Raw genomic sequence first — 21205 nt, forward strand, 5'->3', positions numbered from 1 at the left:
TACTTTGCAGTGAATGTCTTCTATAGAGGTTATCTTAATTTTTTTTAAGATATCACTTGTATTTTGTTCTATGGAGACAGTAGAGTCTGTTGGCTAAAGCACTGCCACTGACTTGCTGGGTGACTTTGGGCAAATCATATCCTTCCCAGTGCCTCAATTTCCGCTTAGAGTTCCAAAGTGCTTGGAGTTCCAAAGATGAGAACTATGTAGCATTTCAGCTATTACAGTTTATTCACAGGAATAAAGTAGTAGTTTCTTGCCTATAGTAATTTTTTAATTCAGAAGTATACAAGATAACTTAGTCCTCAGACAGAATTTGTTATTTTGAAGAAACCTGCTGAAATAAGTACTATAATAGATTTAGAAGTAGTCATCTTATAGCACTCTGTCATAAAAAGTACGTGAAGGAATTAGTGGTGTTAGAGATGTGGACAACTTTTGGTGATAATGTCAATAGAACAGAATGCTGTCACAGGCCAAGGCTCTTACTGCTAAAATAAATGAGGTGCAGTGAAAGTGTTCTTTGAAAATACACATCACTTATTTTCAAAATGGATGCCATTTATCCTTTCACATTTTGTTTGATGTTATTGCTCTCATCAAACCAATTAAAATTAAAACACTGCTTTTGGCAGAGTCATGGTTACTTATCACAGCCCATTTTAAGCTTACATTATTTTTATGAATACAATTATCCAGCATTAGCATTAATCATTAATTAACAATCCATAAGTTGTTAATTTAATCAGTGGAAGTACTTTGAACATAAATGTGCAGCAAAAGGGGAGGATGATCTAAGATTTTGACAAAGAATATAAACATACTCTCATACTTCTAAAATAAACCTACCACTAAGAGTATGTCTACACTAGAAACTTAAGTCGACCTATATTAGGTCTACTTAACAGCCATCAAGGTAATTACTGTGGTGGTGCATGTCCACAGTACCCTGATGGCACAGTAGGTGTGCTTCCACGAACCAGAAGGGCAGCATGGGGAGCCTGGTCTCTTAACTCTGTTGGCAGCTCCCTGCTGGGAGCCTGGCTGCCCTCCCAGTCCAACTAACAATAATACTTACATAGTTACTTTTTAAATGCATTGCTGTACCTACCTGACAGTTTTGCTTTATTTTAGAAGCCTGATTTTCTTGCCAATGTACACTCTCTATTTAAGGACAGTATAATCTGTCACTTAAAACCCACAACTTTGTGCTGTACCTGTGGAAGATATCAGTGCAAAGTACTGCTGTCATAGTTGGTTGTTCTTCCTGTTATTCTGTGGGAGGGTGGATCATATTGACTAAATGAGTAGGCACAGAAAGAAGACAGACGCTTGAGACAATAGTCTGTAACAGAGAGCATTGTGTCTCCGTATATAAAAAATGACAGCAATTAAACCCATGCACTTTCATCAAAAGAGTCCTTTAATCATAGTCTGGGCATCATTTACCAAACTTGTTTATCTACAGCAGTGGTTCTCAACCAGCAGCTCAGTCAGCACACAGCTATGGCCCATATGACATCCTCAGGGCTATATAGGTAGTATGTGTTGTGGGTCGCATCCACACAATATACAGAGAGAGCTGCATATGTGGCCCACAATGCTAAATAGGTTGGGAACCACTACCTACAGCAACAACATATACTACTTTGTTAAAAAACTCATGTTGGACTCAGCTTGAGTTGGTTTTATCTCTAGTACTTTTCAAATGTATATTGCCGCACTCCAAAATAACTTCCTCAAGAAATTATATACTATCATTTTGATTTACAAAGAAATAAGACAGAAGAACCCACACGCTGATAGATATAAATGCATCAAGTTGTTACCTTGTTCACAAATGTTCTGCAACTGCTCCTATTGCAAGACTGGCATTAGCATCTTTGTTATCAACCTCCCCATAACTTGGTGTCCAATAGTAATGCCTTTTAAGGCCATGAGAGAGTTCTGCAAGATATACATGCCCATCCACTTCATACGGATCCACGTCTGTACAATTTGGTTTCAAGCGGCCAGTTTTAATTAAGTCTGAAAATGCCTGAAATGAACAAATGCAAAGGATTTAAATTTAACATTCCTCTAACATGTTCTACCTGCCAGAGGCTTAGAAAGTCCAAAGCAGAACAGTAGAAGATGATGCAGACTGGGTCAGCACTCAATGGCATTTTAATCACTTGTATATTTTTACTGTCCCATACTTGCTTGGTAGGAGAAGACCATGCCACAACTACCATAATTTTACAATAAAATAAAATATAAAGTTTTACAAATAGTTTTAGTGAGCATACTAGTTGTATAAAAAGAAGATAAGCTGTGGAAAGGGTCAATGATGAAGAAAACACTTACGACACAGGTGGCCTCATCAAATTTGTTTCCCCAAATATAAATGTAGGAAAGCACCATGTTTGTTTTCATTGAATCCGAAAGAGCAACAAGTCCTTTTCCACTCATATTGTTGCTCACTACTGCTAACCTAGTAAACAGAAGAAATAAAACAAAAACAAATTATATAAGTAAATTCCAAGCCATTTGATTCCTACCTCATCAGTAAGGTATTTGGAACAAATCAGCAACAACAATTATTTGTATAGCTCAAATCTGTTATTAAGTACTATATAATTCTAATATTCCTCAAGGCACTTCCTTGATTTGGGTGGCAAAGACTTTGACAATTCATTTCTTCAAAGCAGGTGACCCTATGCTTGGTGGCCAGCTCTCATTTTTAGTCTTTTTTGAAGCATGGCCCGGGCTTCTAGCCAAGTTAAACTTTGATCCTGGAGCTGGGAGAGATATTTTTGTATTGGTGAACCTGAAAGGTTTTCAGAGGCACCTAGCAGACCCTTTGATCTTTACTCCCCAAAACTAATGGCTTCAGGCAAACAGCTATGATCAGTGCTTACATCCAGCCAAAGGTATGGTTTTCTACAAGACACAAAATATATCCTGCCCGAGAGATTAGACAATCTCCTGGTGAACCTGAAATAAACTAATAAAAGGCTTCAAGAAAATCCTTTTTAAGACCTGAAACAATACGCAGACCCTTATTCTTGCTGTGTGTCACACTGACTTAAACGGCACTCTGTGCAGCAATTAGGACTTTTGTTTGCAAATCCTCTGCAAAGCCTAGACAGTCAAGATACTAAAAGGAAGCGAGAACCAGATCTGACCACCAAAATGTTCATTAGAGTGACTTGAGATGTGTACTGTGAACAAATATAATACAGAGGAAAATACTATCGAATTAATTTTAGATTCATCCATAAGGGGAAAAGAAGAACTTGCTAAAATATCAAAAGTATGAGAACAAGCAGTAAAAACATTTCCAACAGAAACTACTGTTCTCTAAAAACAAATAACTTAAACCAAGGGGGGGGGGACCAAGTAAAATGGAAAAAAGGATTTTAGTAGAATTGACCGTAGGAAGGGTAAACCAGAATATTTAGCAGCTAGGAAGTGTGCCTGGTGGAGGGAGGAAAGAGTTTGGGACTTTTGCCGTGAAGGGAAGGGTTTGGCAGCAGTAGTATTCCAGGGTTTAGTCACTGACGTGGTAAAGAGTTTGGCCTCCTTTTGCCACGTGGATGATCAAATGGAGGGGTCAGAAGCTGGACAGGGAAACTACTAGCGCTTTGTCACTGGTGGGAAGGGAGCATCTTCATGTTTTCTCCATCTCTTGCCTCTCTTCCCTCTGCCCCTAACCTTTCTTGTTTCTAGCATTCCTCCTCCCAAGAGCAGAGAGTCCATGTGACTTCCCTCCCACAGATTAACCCAGCAGTTCAATCCAGCCAGTCCAGACACTCAGGTTTGCTTTGCTGAGTAGGGAGCATTCCTTGGACAGGCATTTCACTGGTTCTGCCAGAGCCCAGGTGAAGCCATGGGACTGTCATCATCAATGTCCCCAGCTGTCCCGATCTATGTGTGATTTTGGAAACTGTTTGACTTTGCAGTTTGCACTAGCGTAAAAAAGTGATGTATTACAGTACCAACTCATATACTGCTGTGTCACGTTTGCCACTAGTTACACCTGCAATCTCTTTTTGGGAGTTTCATCTATACTAACACTTGAAGAGTCCTGTTGTACAAAGCCAGGGCTTCACTCAAATAGATGGCTCCATCATCTTCTATCCTGTTTGAATTAAGATCTAGGATTTCCAGAGTTTGGTTCCGTTTCAGCAGTTCTCCCACAAATTTCACACCATCACGAGTTATTTTATTACTGAAAGAGAAATATATTTTTTAAAGGGGGGATACTATTGAGAAACCTGCAGTATTACTTCCTAGGCAGAAAATGCCTCATAGGCTGCTGAATAAACTGTTCTGAAATTTACAGCTGTTGAAGGAATGTACAATACATGTACTCTAACCAGATTTTTACTCAAACTGGCAACTATTAACACAAGCTAACAGATTAATAGGATTTTTAGAACCCCTGCTAGCAATCCATGTGCAGGCACTTCCAATAGTTGCTGGATAACAGGATCAGGTCCTAAACATCTTATATTGTATTTTTCCAATTTTTGATTTTTTACATCTTCTGTAGAGTGGCATAAGTTCACACACTGTCTGACTAGTATGTACTATAGAGTAAGTGTTCTCTCTTCACTCAGGTGTCCAGTACTACAGAATTTAAGGCCACAAGGGACCATCAGATTATCTAGTCTAACATCCTCTATATCACAGGCCACCAACACCACCTAGCTACCCTATCCCCACACCAAGCCCAACAACAAGAATTAGACCAAAGTATTAAAGCCCTCAGGAGACTAAACTATTGCGTGACAATGGGTAGAAAAAAAGGAGGGACTGAAATGCACTAAGGCCTCAGGCTCCTGCAAGGCAGGAAAATGATTTAATGAGATATAGCTGACCACTTAGATTGCAGCTTGTAAATTTAGGATTAGACTATGGCATAGCCCTTAAGCAGTGGGGGAGGGGAGAGAGGGAGACCTCTCTTCCGCTCTTTCTGTAGCCAGAGTCATAGCAGAGTTGACCAGTCAGGCTGGGGAGGGTAGAGGATGCTGCACCCCTTAAAGGGGTGTTATTAATTGCTCCTCCATATACACAAGGAGCATTGCACCTCCCTGAGGCAGAATGTTTTCTGGTGCTCCTTCTGTGGTGGCATATCTCCACCACCCTCACAGCCAAGGCTGTGGCTAAATACTAGTTTATCCCTTAATAATGTTGCACTCCCTCCAACTACGGCTTCCACCTCAACTCTCCATTTCACCTAGAAAAATCACATTTTTTCTGGAGGGAATGGTATCAATACCATATAATACCTCTCATGCCTGCTATACTGATATTGCATTGTGCACAATTTTCACTAGCAACAATATACTCTATGTTTGTGTAATTTAAACAAAAACAGAGGGTGACTCTTTTACCAACTGAGGTCAAGATATCGCAGGCTACAGTTTTCATACAATGCATCACACAGACGCTCCACACCGAAGTTCTTCATTTCATGTTTGCACAAATGCAGTTCCATAAGACAAGAGTTATTTTTCATCATTAGAGCTGTGTGAACTGTGGTCTCTTCCTAAAAATAAAATCGCAGTTAAACTATAAATTTAACGTCAGATCAGTTTTTAGGGTGAAACACCACTCTTTGGTGTTTGGCTCCAAGAAGAAGTTCAACCTTCCCTGCAGTCAACGGTAGATGTCCATGAGCAGAATTTGGCCTTAAATCATCTTCCTTCTGATGTATTACAACTTGATATACAAAAAATCAGGAAACAATTTCTTATTGTGGTCACTGGGAAAACAGTGAAAGTTACCAAAATGTGGCTGCAGATTTAAGGAACTGTATACCTCTGCAGTGTAAATCTCAGGCAAGTCAATACTCTAACTACTAGTTCTCTCAACTACCTTGATCATTTCTTCTCCAAGTTTCCATGACACAACGTTTTAGGACTTGATCCAATTTCTATTGACGTCAATGGTGTGACAGAAATAGGTATCAACAATTAGTTTATGAAGAGCAGAAGTCTTTGAAAGAGGGATTAACTATAGAAAAAACATATATCCTGCCTCTATAAGAGGCAGAGAATTGGTTTCAAAGTTATCACCTTTGGTTAAGACAATAATTTAAATGGGCTTCAGTCAAGTAGACACAATGGAGAAGCCTACAGACCAGAGAGGAGTAATAAATGGGAAGACTCCGATAAACTTAAGTGGGTGTTGGATTGGGCCCTTAGTATAGCGTGGTGTTTATTCTGGTCCAGATTTTTTCCAAAAGCAGGAGACTAAAATTAGACTCCTAAATCCATGGTTAGGCACCTATGGGCTTGTCTAGACAGGGAAGTTTCTTCAGTAAAAGCCAAGATGTGAATTTAAACGGATGTAGTTATACTGTCAGAACCCCTCAAATGGATACTTACCTCATTTTAAGAGTGACATTTCTTTGGTTCTGTTTATGTCACTTAGGAAAGAGTTTAAGCTAAACAAAAAAAGCCATTCTTACTCTGCAATTCCCAGTTAGACAACCCCTAAATAAGAGCTGATCATCCAACTGCTTCTATTGAGATTAAGAACTGAGCACTTTGAAAAGAAGGCTGTTTCTTCATGTGCCTAAATTATGATTGTCATAAACAGATAAGTAAGAATTAATAGAACAGAAGTACTTCATATCTCTTTTGCCTGTAAAGGGTTAACAAGATCAGTGAGCCTGGCTGTCACCTGACCAAAGGACCAATCAGGGGACAGGATACTTTTAAATCTTGAGGAAGGGAAGTTTTTGGTGGTTGTTCTCTCTGGGTTCTGAGAGTGACCAGACGTGCAACCAGGTTTCTCTCCAATCTCTCTGATACAGTCTCTTATATGTCCAGAATAGTAAGTACTAGGTAGATAAGGCGAGTTAGGCGTATGTTTGTTTTCTTTATTTGCAAATGTGTATTTGGCTGGAAGGAGTTCAAATTTGTATTTTGCTGAAAGGATTTTAATTTGTACTTGTATACTTAGGCTGGGAGGGTATTCCCAGTGTCTATAGCTGAAAGACCTGTAATATATTCCATCTTAATTTTACAAAGATAAATGTTACTGTTTTTCTTTCTTTAATTAAAAGCTTTTCTTGTTTAAGAACCTGATTGTTTTTTTTTATTCTAGTGTGAGATCCCAGGGGACGGGGTCTGGATTCACCAGGGAACTGGTGGGGAGAAAGGAGGGAAGGGGGAGAGAAGAGAAAGTTACTCACCTTGCAGTAACTGAGGTTCTTCGAGATGTGTGTCCCTGTGGGTGCTCCACTCTAGGTGACAGTGCATCCCGGCGCTGTCGATCAGAGATTTTCGGTAGCAATGCCTGGTTGGGGCACATGCACCCAGATGGTATCTCCCGTCTAGTTGGAATCTTCCTTAGTGCGTGCGCCCCACACCCTCCTCAGTTCCTTCTCTACCGTGGAGCATCCGACTAGTACTCCAAAGTAGATGGGAGGAGGGCGGGGAGTGGAGCACCCACAGGGACACACATCTCGAAGAACCTCAGTTACTGCAAGGTGAGTAACTTTCTCTTCTTCTTCGAGTGCTGTCCCTGTGGGTACTCCACTCTAGGTGAATGTGTAGCAATACCCACTATGGCTGGTGGGACTTTGGAGATGCAGCAGTGAGTACTGAAGATAGTACTGTATGGCCTACTATTGCGTCTGCCGAGGTGTCTTGCGTGAGAGCATAGTGTTTTGCAAACGTGTGTTCAGATGACCATGTAGCCGCCTTGCAGATATCAGGAATGGGAACGTTGTGTAAGAAGGCAATGGATGCCGACATGGCTCTAGTGGAATGAGTTCTAATGTTGTTGGGTGGTTGAAGATTCTTCGCCCGGTAACAGGATCTGATGCAGTCAGAGATCCACTTGGATAGACGTTGTTTAGAGATGGCCATGCCCTTTGATCTTTTGGTAATGGAAACGAAGAGTCGTGGAGACTTGTGAAATGGTTTAGTCTGTTCTAAATAAAAGGCAATTCCTCTCCTCACATCGAGAGTATGCAGGGTTGCATCCTGCAGAGTTTTGTGAGGTTTGGGATAGAAAGTAGGTAAGTATATAGGTTGGTTGAGGTGGAAGGTTGACACCACCTTAGGAAGAAATTTAGGATGTGGTCTCAAAGTGACTATCTTTGGAGAAGATTGTGTAGGGAGGGTGGGCAATGAGGGCACTCATTTCACCAGCTCTCCTCGCTGATGTTATGGCAACTAGGAAAGCCACCTTCATGGACATATGGAGGTGAGAGGAGGTAGCCAACAGCTCAAATGGAGGTTTCATGAGAGCATGAAGAACGAGGTTAAGATTCCACGTAGCCACTGTTGGATGAATTTCAGGGTAAAGATTTTGCAGGCCAGAGAGACAGCGTTTAATGGTGGGGTGTGTAAAGAGTGAGTACCCATCCAATAGGTCATGGAAAGTGGTAAGCGCCACCAGGTGCACTTTGATGGAGCTGAGCGAAAGTCCGTCCTGTTTTAGTTTCAGGAGGTAGTCTAGAATGTTAGGGAGGGTCACATTATTGGGTGCTAAATGGTTATGCGAGCACCAAAGAGCAAAACGTCTCCACTTCTGAAGGTAGGTTTTATGAGTGGAGTCTCTCCGGCTGTGCAGGAGGACGTATTGGACCTGCTCGGAACAGGCTAGTTCATGGGTTTGGAACCATGAAGGAACCAGGCTATGAGGTGGAGCTTTTGGAGCTGGGGGTGAAGGACTCGTCCATTGTCCTGATAAAGGAGGTCTGGCCTGTTGGGGAGAGCCCATGGGTGATGGGAGGACATGCGGAGAAGGTAGGGGTACCACGTCTGCCTTGGCCAAGCTGGGGCAATAAGGATGACCTGGGCCTTGTCGTCCACGATCTTCCAAAGAACCCTGTGTAGTAGAGGGATAGGTGGGAAGGTGTACAGGAGGTAGTTGTCCCATGGGATGAGGAATGCATCCCCTAAGGATGCATTCCCGAGTCCCGCCCTGGAGCAAAACCGGGGGCATTTTCTGTTTCAGGTCGTGGCAAAGAGGTCTATTGACGGCGTGCCTCAGTGGGAGAAAAGCTGTTGGAGTACTGCGGGGTGCAGTTCCCATTCGTGTTCCGTCGAGAAGTGTCTGCTGAGTGCGTCGGCAGTAGTGTTGTGACAACCTGGTAGGTAGGAAGCGATGATCTGTCGTATGCACCAATTCCATAGTCGAATGGCTTCCATGCAGAGGGAATGTGATCGTGCTCCCCGTTGTCTGTTTATGTAATACATACATGCTACGTTGTCTGTTAAGACTCGCAGGTATTTGTTCTTTATGAGGGGAAGAAAGTGAAGGCATGCTCTCCTCACTGCTCTGAGCTCTAAGAGATTTATGTGTAGATGTGTCTCTGATGCAGACCACCGGTCTTGCGCCCTGTGTTCCACTAGATGCGCTCCCCAGCCAATCAGAGAAGCGTCCATGGTGAGCATGAGCGTTGGGGATCGTTGCTGGAAGGAAACCCCTGTGCAGAGGTTTTCTGGACTTATCCATCATTTTAGGGAAGTTATAACATGAGGTGGAGGAGTTAGCAGCATCCCTAAGGGATGTCTGCTGGGTTTGAAACTGGAGTTGAGTCAACCTTGGAGGCATCTCATATGTAGCCGGGCGTGTTGGACCACGAAGGTGGTAGCTGCCATGTGACCAAGGAGCTGTAGACAGATTCTTGCTTCCGTCCTAGGATGAATAGAGAGCGTACATATGAGCTGCGTGATAGCGAGGAATCTGTTGTATTGGAGCGAGGCCCTGCTCTGGGTTGAGTCGAGACAAGCTCCAATGAATTCAATCTGTTGCGTGGGTATCAGGGTAGATTTTTGGATGTTTATTTGGAGGCCTAGGCTGTGAAAAATGGAGATGGCGTGGCTTGAAGTGTCTCGCCATAGGAGTCGCCCCTGATGAGGCAATCGTCCAGGTAGGGGAAAAGTGTGACCCTGTGTTTGCGTAGGTGAGCCACAACCACAGCTAGGATCTTGGAAAAAACTCTTGGCGCTGTGGAGAGTCCGAAAGGGAGAACTCTGTATTGGAAATGATCCTGACCGATTGTGAATCGTAGGAAGTGTCTGTGAGCTGGATTTATTGATATATGGAAGTAAGCATCTTGTAGGTCGAGGGCTGTGAACCAGTCCCCTTGATCCAATGCAGGTATTATTGTGCCCAATGCAACCATTTTGAATCGTTGTGTCCTCACAAATTTGTTCAGTCGGCGTAGGTCTAGTATAGGCTTCCATCCCCCGGTTTTCTTCTGCGTTAGAAAGTAATGGGAGTAGAACCCTGTCCCTTGGTGTTGCGTCAGCACAGGTTCCACTGCGCCTAGTTGCAGAAGGTGTGCCACTTCTGTGCGAAGTAACTGCTCGTGAGAGGGGTCCCTGAAGGGACGGGGAAGGGGAAAGGGTAGGAGGGTAGGATATGAACGGAATGGAGTAACCGGTCTGAACTATTTTGAGGACCCAGCGGTCCTGTGTAATCCGCTGCCAAGCATGTTGGAAATACTGGAGGCGGTGGCCAAATGGACAATAAGTGGTGGAATCAAGGGGTGGCCGTGCAGACCCTCAACCAAAGCTTCAAAACTGTTGTTTATTGCCTGGTGGCTGGAAGGTGGTGGCTTGATTTTGATTTTGTCTGCGTTTGGGAGGTCTAGTACGATTTCTAGTTAAGTCGTATGGTCTGGATTGAGGGCGATAGTACTGATGTGTGCGTGGTCTTTGGTAGGGTTGGTATCGTTGTCTTCTGGGAAGTGATGGGTGAATGCCCAGTGTGCGGAGTGTCGCTCTCGAGTCTTTCATGGTGTGGAGGAGTTCATCAGGTTGTTTTTTTTTTCGAGAGGAGTTTTTCCTTATCAAAGGGGACATCCTCCACTTTGGTCTGGAGCTCTTTAGGAATGCCTGACGCAGAGAGCCAGGAGGATCTGCGCATAACCACAGCAGTTGCAGTGGTACGGGCTGCTGTGTCCGCCGTGTCTTAAGGACGCCTGTAGGGCCGTTCTGGAGATCAGTTGTCCCTCAGACAGGATTGATTTGAAGTCTGCTCTTCTGTCCTCTGGGATGTATGAGGCAAATTCGAAAAGCTTATTGTAATTATCAAAATCATAGCTGGCGAGGGGAGCAGAATAGTTTGCAGTCCTGAATTGTAGTGTAGAGGATGTATAAACCTTGCGGCCCAGGACATCAAGGCGTCTAAGGTCCTTGTCTTGCGGGGTGGGTCGATATTGTGACTGTTTGGTCCGCTGTGCAACTGCATCAATGACAAGAGAGTTCGGTGGTGGATGGGAAAAAAGGAAGTCTGTGTCCTTTGCAGAAACGTAGTATTTACATTCGACCATCTTACAAGTTGGTACTAGGGAAGCTGGGGTTTGCCAGAGTGTCAGCAGGCTCCATGAGTGCTTTGTTTATAGGGAGCGTGATTTTCGAGGGTGCAGACGGTTGAAGGATTTTGAGGAGTTTGTGCTAAGTCTCCTGAACCTCTTCCAAGGGGATATCCTGACTAAGTGCAACCCTCCTAAAAAGATCTTGAAACTGTTTGCAGTCATCCACGGTCTGTGGAGGTGGAGGGAGGATGGCTTCATCTGAGGCTAATGGAGAGTTAGGGTTAGGTGAGTCAGGATATGGTGCGTAGCTCCCAGTCTCAGGAGGGGGCTCAGGCACCCTGGAAGTGGATGGAGCAGGAGATTGAGGCACCGATGGAAGATGATTGGTAGGAGGATTCTCCCACGGGTACCACTGAGCCCAAGGCATAGGGTAGGAGAACCCAGGTGCCGCCCACAAGGGGGCAAAGTAGGGAAACTGAGGCTGCTGAGCTTGAGCCCTGACCAGAGGAGGTAAAGGTGCCTGTGGAGGAGAAGCAGGAGGGGAGAACTCCGCTTGCTGCTGTAGCTCAAGGTCACCATTGGTGAAAGCCAGTTCAGGTGGAGAAAGTGGCCGGTCAAGAAAGGAGTCCTCTGTATCTAGGAGCGGAGAATGTGGCTCAGGTGGCACCAAAAGGTCACTTTGAGTGAGAAGCTGTTGCTCCTGCTCCCTAGGCTGAGCTAAGCCTGTTCTCTGCTCTAGCTCTTTAGTCAGTGAGAGTGTCCTACTGTGTTTTGCCTAGAGGTGCCCTGCAGGACGTCTGCTGCTGGTGCGCGGGCAGAAGAGTGGCTAGGTGCCGACCCTCTTCGCGGTGCCGAGGCTGATCGCGCTGTCGGCACAGCAGCTATTTTCATTGTTGAGGCAGAGCGCGCCGGCAGGACCGCGGCAGCTTTTAGCGCTGAAACTGACCAGGCTGTAAGTGCCGTGGCCGTTCTGGGTGTCGGAGCCAAACGCGCTGCCAGCACCGCGGCCGTTGCCAGTGCCGAGGAGGAACGTGGTGCCAGTGCTGTAGCCTTCCTCGGTGCCGAAGAGGAGTGAGTTGTCCGCGCCTCAGTTGTTTGCGGCGCTGAGCGGACCGAGTCAGTAGGTGCCTTCCCCGCGCGGGAGGTCTGATCCCTGCCTCTAAGCTCTGTCAGTGCGGTTCCTGAGGCATTAGGAGAGGCTGAAACAGCTGTCTTTCAGGCTGTCAGCACAGGGGGTAGGGATCTCGCCGGCCGAGTCCAGTCTTCAGCCGAGGACGGTTGAGAAGGAACTGAGGAGGGTGTGGGGCACACGCACTCAGGAAGATTCCAACTAGACGGGAGATACCATCTGGGTGCATGCGCCCCAACCAGGCACTGCTACCGAAAATCTACAATCGACAGCGCCGGGACGTACCCTCACCTAGAGTGGAGCACCCACAGGGACAGCACTCGAAGAAGAAAGGTTAATTTTCTCTGTGTGTTAGGATTACTTTCTCTCTCAGGGAGAGTCTGGGAGGGGGAGAGAGAAGGAGGGGGGAAGTTGGATTTTCCTCTCTGTTTTAACATTCAAGGAGTTTGAATCACAGTGATCTTCCAGGGTAACCCAGGGAGGGGAAGCCTGGGAGAGGCAACAGTGAGGGAAAGGGTTTACTTTCCTTGTGTTAAGATCCAGAGGGTCTGGGTCTTGGGGGTCCCTGGGCAAGGTTTTGTGGGGACCAGAGTGTACCAGGCACTGGAATTCCTGGTTGGTGGCAATGCTACAAGTACTAAGCTGGTAATTGAGATTAGAGGAATTCATGCTGTTACCCCATCTGTTGGATGCTGAGGTTCAGAGTGGGGAATTATACCATGACAATGATTCAGGAGCATAACCCTAGGCAAGGAGGTATGAAAATCTTGGCTCCTGAGTCTGCCTGCAATTTTCTTGGTGTCTCTCTTCCATGGGCAGAAAGACTTAAAAAACAACGCTGGCAGCTCTCACACAAGCATATAAAGAAGCCCGAGAAAGTCACACTGTCCAAGACCATTATAGGCCTCCATAAAGCTATCAGTAGTGCTTCTCTGTATGCGTATATCTGTTTAATTGAACTGACTCTACAGTATATACACATACCTCTTGGCTGTACAGTATAGGACGGTTTAGGTTTAGTGCTTTCATCACTTTGTTATGGCTCATAACTGTTGCTATTGCTATTAGACTTTGTGTACCCTGAAAACAAAAAAAGATAAAACTTTTTAGAAAAACTTGTATATAAATAAAGCAACATACCAAAGATACCATGCTCCTTACAGAATATATTTTTAGAATATCATAAATATCAAATTGACATGAGTTAGAACATAGGTGGCAGGTTATATATGTTTGCGGTGCTCGAGCACCAGGAACATACAGGGCTGCTCCAGCAATATTTGGACCAGGGTCTCTCCCCTGGCCCTGCCTGGATCAGCCCCCGGCCCCCGCGGGTCTCCCCTCCCCACCCCACTACGTCCCTGCCTGACAGAAAGCAGCACAGCGCCTCTCCCCTGCCTGCTTCTGCTGCCGGAGTAGAATGGCTCCCAGCAGAACTGCTGTCTGCTGCCCCAGGGTCCTAGTGCCTGCCATCCCAAACTGGCAGGGCAGGCTGCCCTTACCCTGCCCTTCGGCCGTAGCCCTGAGCCTCTCCAACACCCCAAACCCCTCATCCCCCCACACCCTAATCCTCTGCCTCAGCCCTGAGCCCCCCCACATCATGAATCACTCATCCTCAGCCCCAACCCTCATCCCCCTGCACCCTAATCCTCTTCCCCAGCCCTGAGCCCCTCTGCATCATGAACCCCTCATCCTCAGCCCCAACCCTCATCCCCCTGCACCCTGATCCTCTGCCCCAGCCCTGAGCCCCCCCACATCATGAACCCCTCAGCCTCAGCCCCACAGCCCTCACCCCACACCCCTGTCCTAGCCCTGAGCCACGTCCTGCATCATTAATCCCTCATCCTCAGCCCAACAGCCCTCACCCCTGCACTCCCTCCTATCCCCAAACTCCCCCCCAGAGCATGCACCTCTCACTCCTTCCTACACCCCCACCCCAGCCCAGAGCCTGCACCCAAACTCCGTCCCAAAGTCTGCACCCCTCACCCCCTCCTGCACACCCACCCCCTGCCCCAGCCCGGAGCCTGCACCCAGCACCCAAACTCCATCCTAAAGCCTGCATCCTGCACCCCAATCCCCAGCCCAGGACCTGCACCCCAGACCCAGAAATACTATTATTTTTAGCTCTGTGTGTTGGAGATATTCAGTGGTCATCTGCCTCTGCAGTACTGCAATCCATACAAACATTTCCTGAAAATACCAGCAGGCAAAGGATGTTAAGAGAATGGAACTGAAATAATTGGCATGAATTACTATGAGATCCGCTGAAAATAAACAGAATCTGATAAACGAGAAAAATTTTTCGTAATGTATGGGGTAAGACTGTTAGTAATATCATGGGTATACAGAGCAGAGCTCCCCAGGTTCGGAATAGGGTTGTGGAATGTAGGGCTAAGGTTAAGGTTCAGGTAGGGGGTGGGCCTCACTGAGCTAGGGTGAGGGTTCTGGAGGAGAGTGTTCTCTGGGCTAAGGTTAGGGTTGTTTTTAAAGGGACAGTCCCGTTTTTGGGGACTTTTTCTTATATAGGCGCCTATTACGCCCCACCACCTGTCCCGTTTTTTCACAGTTGCTAACTAGTCACCCTATTTATAATACACTTAAAAGGCTATTAGTTTGCAGTTTAAGTTGATAATTTTACTTTACTCACCAGATCACAGTCTCCAAGATCTAACTTCTCTAAGGTCGAATTAATTTGCAGCATTGAAGCAAAGTACATTCCCCCTTTGTTTTCAATTTTGTTGCCTGTCATTCTCAGGTGCAGGAGCGTTTCATTCCTCTAGGCAAGAAAATTTAAAAGGATTTCCTTTGGCATGAAGACAAAATGTCACCTTCTGTAAGGAATACAGCCAACTCCTAACAGTAACTAAGTAACTGCCTATCTTTTCACTGGGACTAGTTGCCTGAGTAAAATCTACCAAGAGAATAATGGTTTGTAAGGGTGGGAGGGTTCTGAATTATTTGTGGGTATCTGTGCTTCCACTATACTCTACCAATTTTCATATGCTTATTAAAGAATTCCAGACTGATATTTGTGTCCAAACTGCTTAAAAATAGAGTTAAATCCATTCATCATTATATTTTATTATAATGCCTGTCATTTCACATATTTAGCTAATAGCTGAATTTTTTAATTTAGAAAACTAGAAGTTTGCAGGTCTTTCATCTGCCTTTCTCACATGAGTAATCAAAGCCCACTGAAGTCAACTGACTTCAGTGGAATTATTCATGTGCAGACAGTTAAGCTTGTGTGCAGATCTTTGCAAGATTGGCCTCTTTTTTGAAAAACTAATGGCTTGATCCAAAGTCCACTGAAGTTAAGGAAAATATTCCCATTGACTTCAGTGGGCATTGGATCAGGCCTTAAGCATTTGAAGGATCAGGCCCTAGCTGTAGTGTATACACAATAATTTTCATTTTTTAATTCCTCAGTGCCACTGTAACAGAAATTGCACTGAAAAATCCATTATGAGTAATTTAAATATGAAATTACAAAAAACACATTTTATAATGCTGATATGTGAGATTATACAGTCATATCCTAGACAAACTGATGTCAAGGCAAATAATGTCACCACAAAAAAAAAAAAGGAAATTTTAAAAACAAAGACAAAAATAGGCATATAAAAGGCATCTGATAGCAAGTTTCAGAACATAATGGAAAAATAAAAAAAATTCTTGGCTATGTATGGAATTGTGTGAAATTTTGCCCCATCAAATTTTGATGAAATACCTGACATTTTGTTTTATTTTTCAGTTTAATAATTTTCATAAAGAGATATCCAGCTATTTTATAGCTGAAATCAATAAATATCAATGGCTGCAGAGGGCAGTTTTCTCTTCTTCTGAAAGATGATATAAAAGTAGCAGGGATACAGTCTGTCTCGAGAAGACAAAGCAATCTCTTTGTTACAACAAATACTGGATATAAGGAAAGAAAAGGTGTTTTTCTGATTAACTTTGATGCTGATGTCCATGACAAGACACAATATCAAATCAGATGCTATTGTCAAAATTACTATAGTATATTGATTAATACTTACATGCAATGCTTTAGCTATCTGTTCTGCTCCATTGGTGCCAATATCATTAAACATCAGATTGAGGTAGCACAGGGTTGAGTTCTCCTACAGTACACAAACAGGAAACCAACACCAAACTCAAAAGTATATTTTACAGAGCATTTTCTCATTTTAAAGAGCTGATGCCTCACACGGTTTTGAAAGACGTTTTGTTTAGAAACTGTTTTCTCCATAATTAATATATTGAGCACTAACCTTTAAAAACAACACAAACATGAACACAGCAGTGATTAACCAAAAACTAACAAACATCCTTAATAACCAATGGCCCAGCTTCAAACTGCTATATTTGCATATTCAGTTTTCAACATGCCAAAGGTTTTTGTATCTACAACAAATAACCTCATCACAGAAGATGACAACGGGCAAATCGGAGGTTTAGGCAGGTAGGGAAGTATTTGTTCAGATAACTGGGGAGGTGTGGGAGGCAGCTTGGGACTGGGGGATACCAGTGCTAAAATGCTACTAAAATGATCATCAATAAAAAGTTAATAGTGTTGATATTTAAATTGACATCCTTAGGTTTTAGTTCAAAGCCCCGGGAAAAGACTGCAATAGTATACGCCTCTGAGGTACTGTTTCAGGCTGTCAGCGATACTGCATTGGTTTACACTGATCACATTTTCAAGATTTTCTACACAACTATTAGAGCTAGAAGTATAAATTTTCTTTTTAAAATGAAAGTTTAGGTTCAGAGCATGATTCTGCACCAATGAGCTAACTCCATAGAAGTGGAGTTGCAGATTACAGGGATTCCTGTACATAGCTTGCTTCCGGCTAGCACTAGAAGCCTATGTTTTTAAGTTTCCATACATACTAAGGATATACATTATGTTTTTGTCCATTTCCATTAATTCTGTCATGCACAATATACTACCAAAATGCTACACAAATGCCTCTTTTTCAGACTGTACTGTAAAAAACACATATATTGAACAACTGCAAAAAGTTTACGATGAATGCAATCTGATATTCTAAATTGATGGATCTGGATATGAAAAGCCAAGATTTCTGGAATTTTTCCAAAACAGCACATATTGTCACCAATATATTGCACATAAATGTTATCATGGCCAATGAAACCACAAACTTGAGGTAAAAATCAAATATTTTGGCCCAGAGAAAACTACCTGAAGGAATTTTGCAGCATGCTCTGCTCCAATATCAGTCAATACATTATATCTAAGGTCCAGCCCTGAAAGGCAAAGAATACAGAAATAAATAAAGACTAACAACACTTATTAATAACTAATGGATCTCCACATGAAAGGTAAGAAGAAAGGACCAAGACTCAAAACCGTTTCTTGTTTCCAATTTATAAAGAGATATGAAGTAATAAGATGACATACCTGTAACAAATGTGTTATTGCTTAAGATGCAGGCAAGCATTCGAAAATCCTCATCTGTAACTTTCTGTACTGGCACCAAGCGGTTATTTCCAGCTATTTTTAATGTGATCCCTTTTGTCAATCTGTTGTAATGTAGAAATACTTTAAAACACAAGAATGGCAGGAGAAAGAAACACTATACAAAAATATTACACCTCTACCTCGATATAACACTGTCCTCGGGAGCCCAAAAATCTTACTACGTTATAGGTGAAACCATGTTATATCAAACTTGATTTGATCAGCTGGAGAGTGCAGCCCAGCCCCCCCAGAGCGCTGCTTTACCACGTTATATCAGAATTCGTGTTATATTGGGTGGCGTTATATCAGGGTAGAGGTGTAGTTCCATATGCATCATAGGATGGAGATGTAATAGTGCTTTCCCCACTCTAGTATATTTATCAGGATTGTGAAATCTGGATTAAAAAAAAAAATCCATGGAGAACAATGCTATACCACCTGTAATTCATAATTGTTCATTTTGGCAGCCTGATACACTGTACTGCCACAAGACCCCACTTAGAATTTTAGCAACAAAATGACTCAGGAGATTATTCTGGAAGGTTCATTCTCTCCTTTTTCCTTTGTTTTACTCCACCCCACCCTCAATAATTGAGCACAGAAGAAAGCAGCTCTCTTTCCATTTTCTCTATATCATCTTTCCTCAGATCACCCCAAACACACAAAGAAATCTGTCATCTATAGCCAGCACCCTACACTGGAACCCATATACAGTGCCATCAAACCACCACAACCCAGACTCAATCAGGACCCACCCCAACCTGAAAGAAATCTTTCCTGAACCTCCACTTCTGGCCTTCAAACTACCCCCCAACCTCTCCAAGCTCATCTTCAGAAGCAAGATCTCCACAGACCAGAGTACACCAGCTCAAAGCAGCATCAGACCCTGCCAGAACAACAGATGCAAAACCTGCAGACGTATCTCCACTGCCACAATGATCAACATACCTTTCAAGATCCATGGGTCCTATACATGCCTATCACAATATGTGGTATGTGTCATCCAGCGCACTAAATGCCCAAATAACAATTGTGTGTGTGAAACCAAGCAATCACTATGCTCTCAAATGAACTCACACAGAAAAATGATAAAGGACAAAATCACCCTATCACCTGTGGGTGAACACTTTTCACAAAGTGATCACGCTATATCTAACATATCTGTCCTCATCCTCAAAGGAAACCTACTTTCAAAAGATGAGCCTGGCAGCTTAAATTCATTACTCTGCTAGATACCAGAAATCATGGGCTGACCAGAGACAGTGGATTTATGGCTTATTATAACAATCTGTAACCCACTAACCCATTCTTTTTATCCTATCACTGCAGATGTGTTAACGGGCCACTTTACCTTGAATAAAGAACAGGAGTACTTGTGGCAGCGTCTAAAGGTTTTCAAACTGTGGGGTGAGCGGCGACGCCAGGCCTGTCTGGACGGGGGGGGGGGGCACATCCAAAAATTGTAACTCAAAGGTGGGGCTCAGCTCAAATTTAAGTGGCCTGCTGAGGTGGGTCAGGGTGGAGGTGGCACTCCCCACCCCTCAAGCCCCACTGCCTGGGGCTGGTCCAAGGTGAGTTAGACAGTGGAAGTGGCACTCCCTCCCCGAGCCCTGCCAGTTGGGGCTGGCCTGAGCTGCCTGGCATCGCCGCTCACACCTCCCCCTCCTCCCACACGAACATTCCTCCAGGGCATGCTCCAGTTTGAGAACCTCTGTACTAAATAAAATGCGTTGTCCACCATTACAGGATTTTTCTCACGTACCTGTTGACAAGAGCTTGCATAGTTTGGAAACTACTGCCCTGTATGTTTTGTACATTTTGAGTTTTCTGTCTGGAAGGAATATGCAACTACAGACTTTTTTTCATCATTCCATTCCTGGTCCTGTTACGCTGTCCAAAGCTTTCAGAAGGTATTTAAAATATGCTATTTATTATTTCCTTACGTTATATCTCCTTTCTCAGCTTCTTCAAGCATGTGGGCAATGAAAAGGTTTTCTGTCTGGCTCGACTCTTGGCAGGCTTGCAAATACTGTTTATGGAGACTTAGACGAGTTGACACGACAGCTTGAAAAAAAAAGCATTTTAGTAGACAGTTTTATGCATTTCTAACATGCCCATCATATAAAATCTGGGGCCCCTACGAAATTGAGAGGCAGAAGTAAGTCAAAGCAAGCTATAGACTTTTAGTGTCTGTGGGAGTTTCCATATGACCATTTAGTACATAGCAGGCTAGAGCACTGTAGACTTACACTATTTCCCTCGCTCCAACTCTCCATACAGACAAGCCTAGAGCGATCTTTAGTGTTTACACCAGGTAAGAGTGTGTGTTGCAATAATGCAGTCTGGAGAATTCACATGCATGAATCTCTGCAATGAGGCCATAACAGAGGGGAATAGTTCAACCACTTAGCCATTTCTGGATGGAAAAAATGCATTGCAGGCTACTCCTTTTTGAGCATACAGGACAAGCATTACGATCTGGGACTATGAACCATCTTGACTCTTTGACCATGTCTACACTACAAACTTTGGTCAACGCAATTATAAAGCTGCCATGGTTAGCATTTTGGCTCCTTGCATCAGTGCTCTGCATATTCACCAGGAGTGCTTGTGTTGATGCACAGTGGTGCACTGTGCATAGGTATTCCAGTGTGCGACTCACTATCATCCAGCACACTGTCTTTTCAGAAATTCTAGCAATACCTGGTGGGGCAGGAATAAGTTGTGCAGGGATGACTGGGAACAAGGGGTCAAGTTCTCATCATGCAACTTTCTCTATCCCATAATGTCATTCATATCCCTTCATTTTGGTGCCTTTTTAAAAAATCTTACAAAACTGCATGGTATTTCTTACTGTCTGCCATCTCTGAAGTATGAAGCCCACAACGCTCTACACTCTTATCATGAGCATTGCAAACACAAGGATGTACGGTCCTCTGATATTTGCAGAGCTTCAAGAAGAACTGCAGCGGCAGAGGATATAAACATTTATTGGAGGACAGATTATTATGGGACATAGCAAGAACCAATTCAGTGTTGTTGGTGGAGTTCATGGAGCAGCCGCAGACGGTGGAACACCGCTTCTGAGCCCGAGAAACAAGCACGGACTGGTGGGGTCATATCGTAATGCAGATTTGGGAAGACAAGGCTTGGCTGCAGAATTTTCTGATGTGAAAGGCCACATTCCTGGATCTGTATGCTGAATCCCCAGCCCTTCAGCACAGGGACACCAGAATTAGAGCTGCATGGACAGTTGAGTAGCGAGTGGCGATCGCACTGTGGAAATTTGTAACACTAAATTGATTGCTACCAG

The 21205-nt window shown here is 43.9% G+C and overlaps 1 protein-coding gene across 5 annotated transcripts in view; it reads right to left on the reverse strand.

The window, feature by feature from the left end:
* LRRC34 (leucine rich repeat containing 34) overlaps nucleotides 1–21205 on the reverse strand; it is a 47605-nt gene that overhangs the window by 18333 nt on the left and 8067 nt on the right. For 2 of the 5 annotated variants that reach the window (XR_007776032.1, XR_007776031.1), the window contains exons 3-13: nucleotides 19836–19956; nucleotides 17833–17954; nucleotides 17614–17678; nucleotides 16445–16528; nucleotides 15052–15180; nucleotides 13389–13484; nucleotides 5382–5536; nucleotides 4058–4213; nucleotides 2347–2473; nucleotides 1830–2038; nucleotides 1218–1345 (exon numbers count right to left, since the gene is read on the reverse strand). Coding sequence is in view for 3 of the 5 variants with exons in the window: in XM_050966043.1 (XP_050822000.1) it covers nucleotides 1835–2038; nucleotides 2347–2473; nucleotides 4058–4213; nucleotides 5382–5536; nucleotides 13389–13484; nucleotides 15052–15180; nucleotides 16445–16528; nucleotides 17614–17678; nucleotides 17833–17954; nucleotides 19836–19956 (1259 nt within the window). In the remaining 2 variants the exon portion in view is untranslated. Of the gene's footprint in view, nucleotides 1–309; nucleotides 1346–1427; nucleotides 2039–2346; nucleotides 2474–4057; nucleotides 4214–5381; nucleotides 5537–13388; nucleotides 13485–15051; nucleotides 15181–16444; nucleotides 16529–17613; nucleotides 17679–17832; nucleotides 17955–19835; nucleotides 19957–21205 lie in introns of those variants that run through there. The other 3 variants (XM_050966043.1, XM_050966042.1, XM_050966044.1) reach the window with 3 other exon arrangements.

This window comes from Gopherus flavomarginatus, chromosome 8 (genome assembly GCF_025201925.1).
Source record: "Gopherus flavomarginatus isolate rGopFla2 chromosome 8, rGopFla2.mat.asm, whole genome shotgun sequence".
Lineage (NCBI taxonomy): Eukaryota > Metazoa > Chordata > Testudines > Testudinidae > Gopherus > Gopherus flavomarginatus.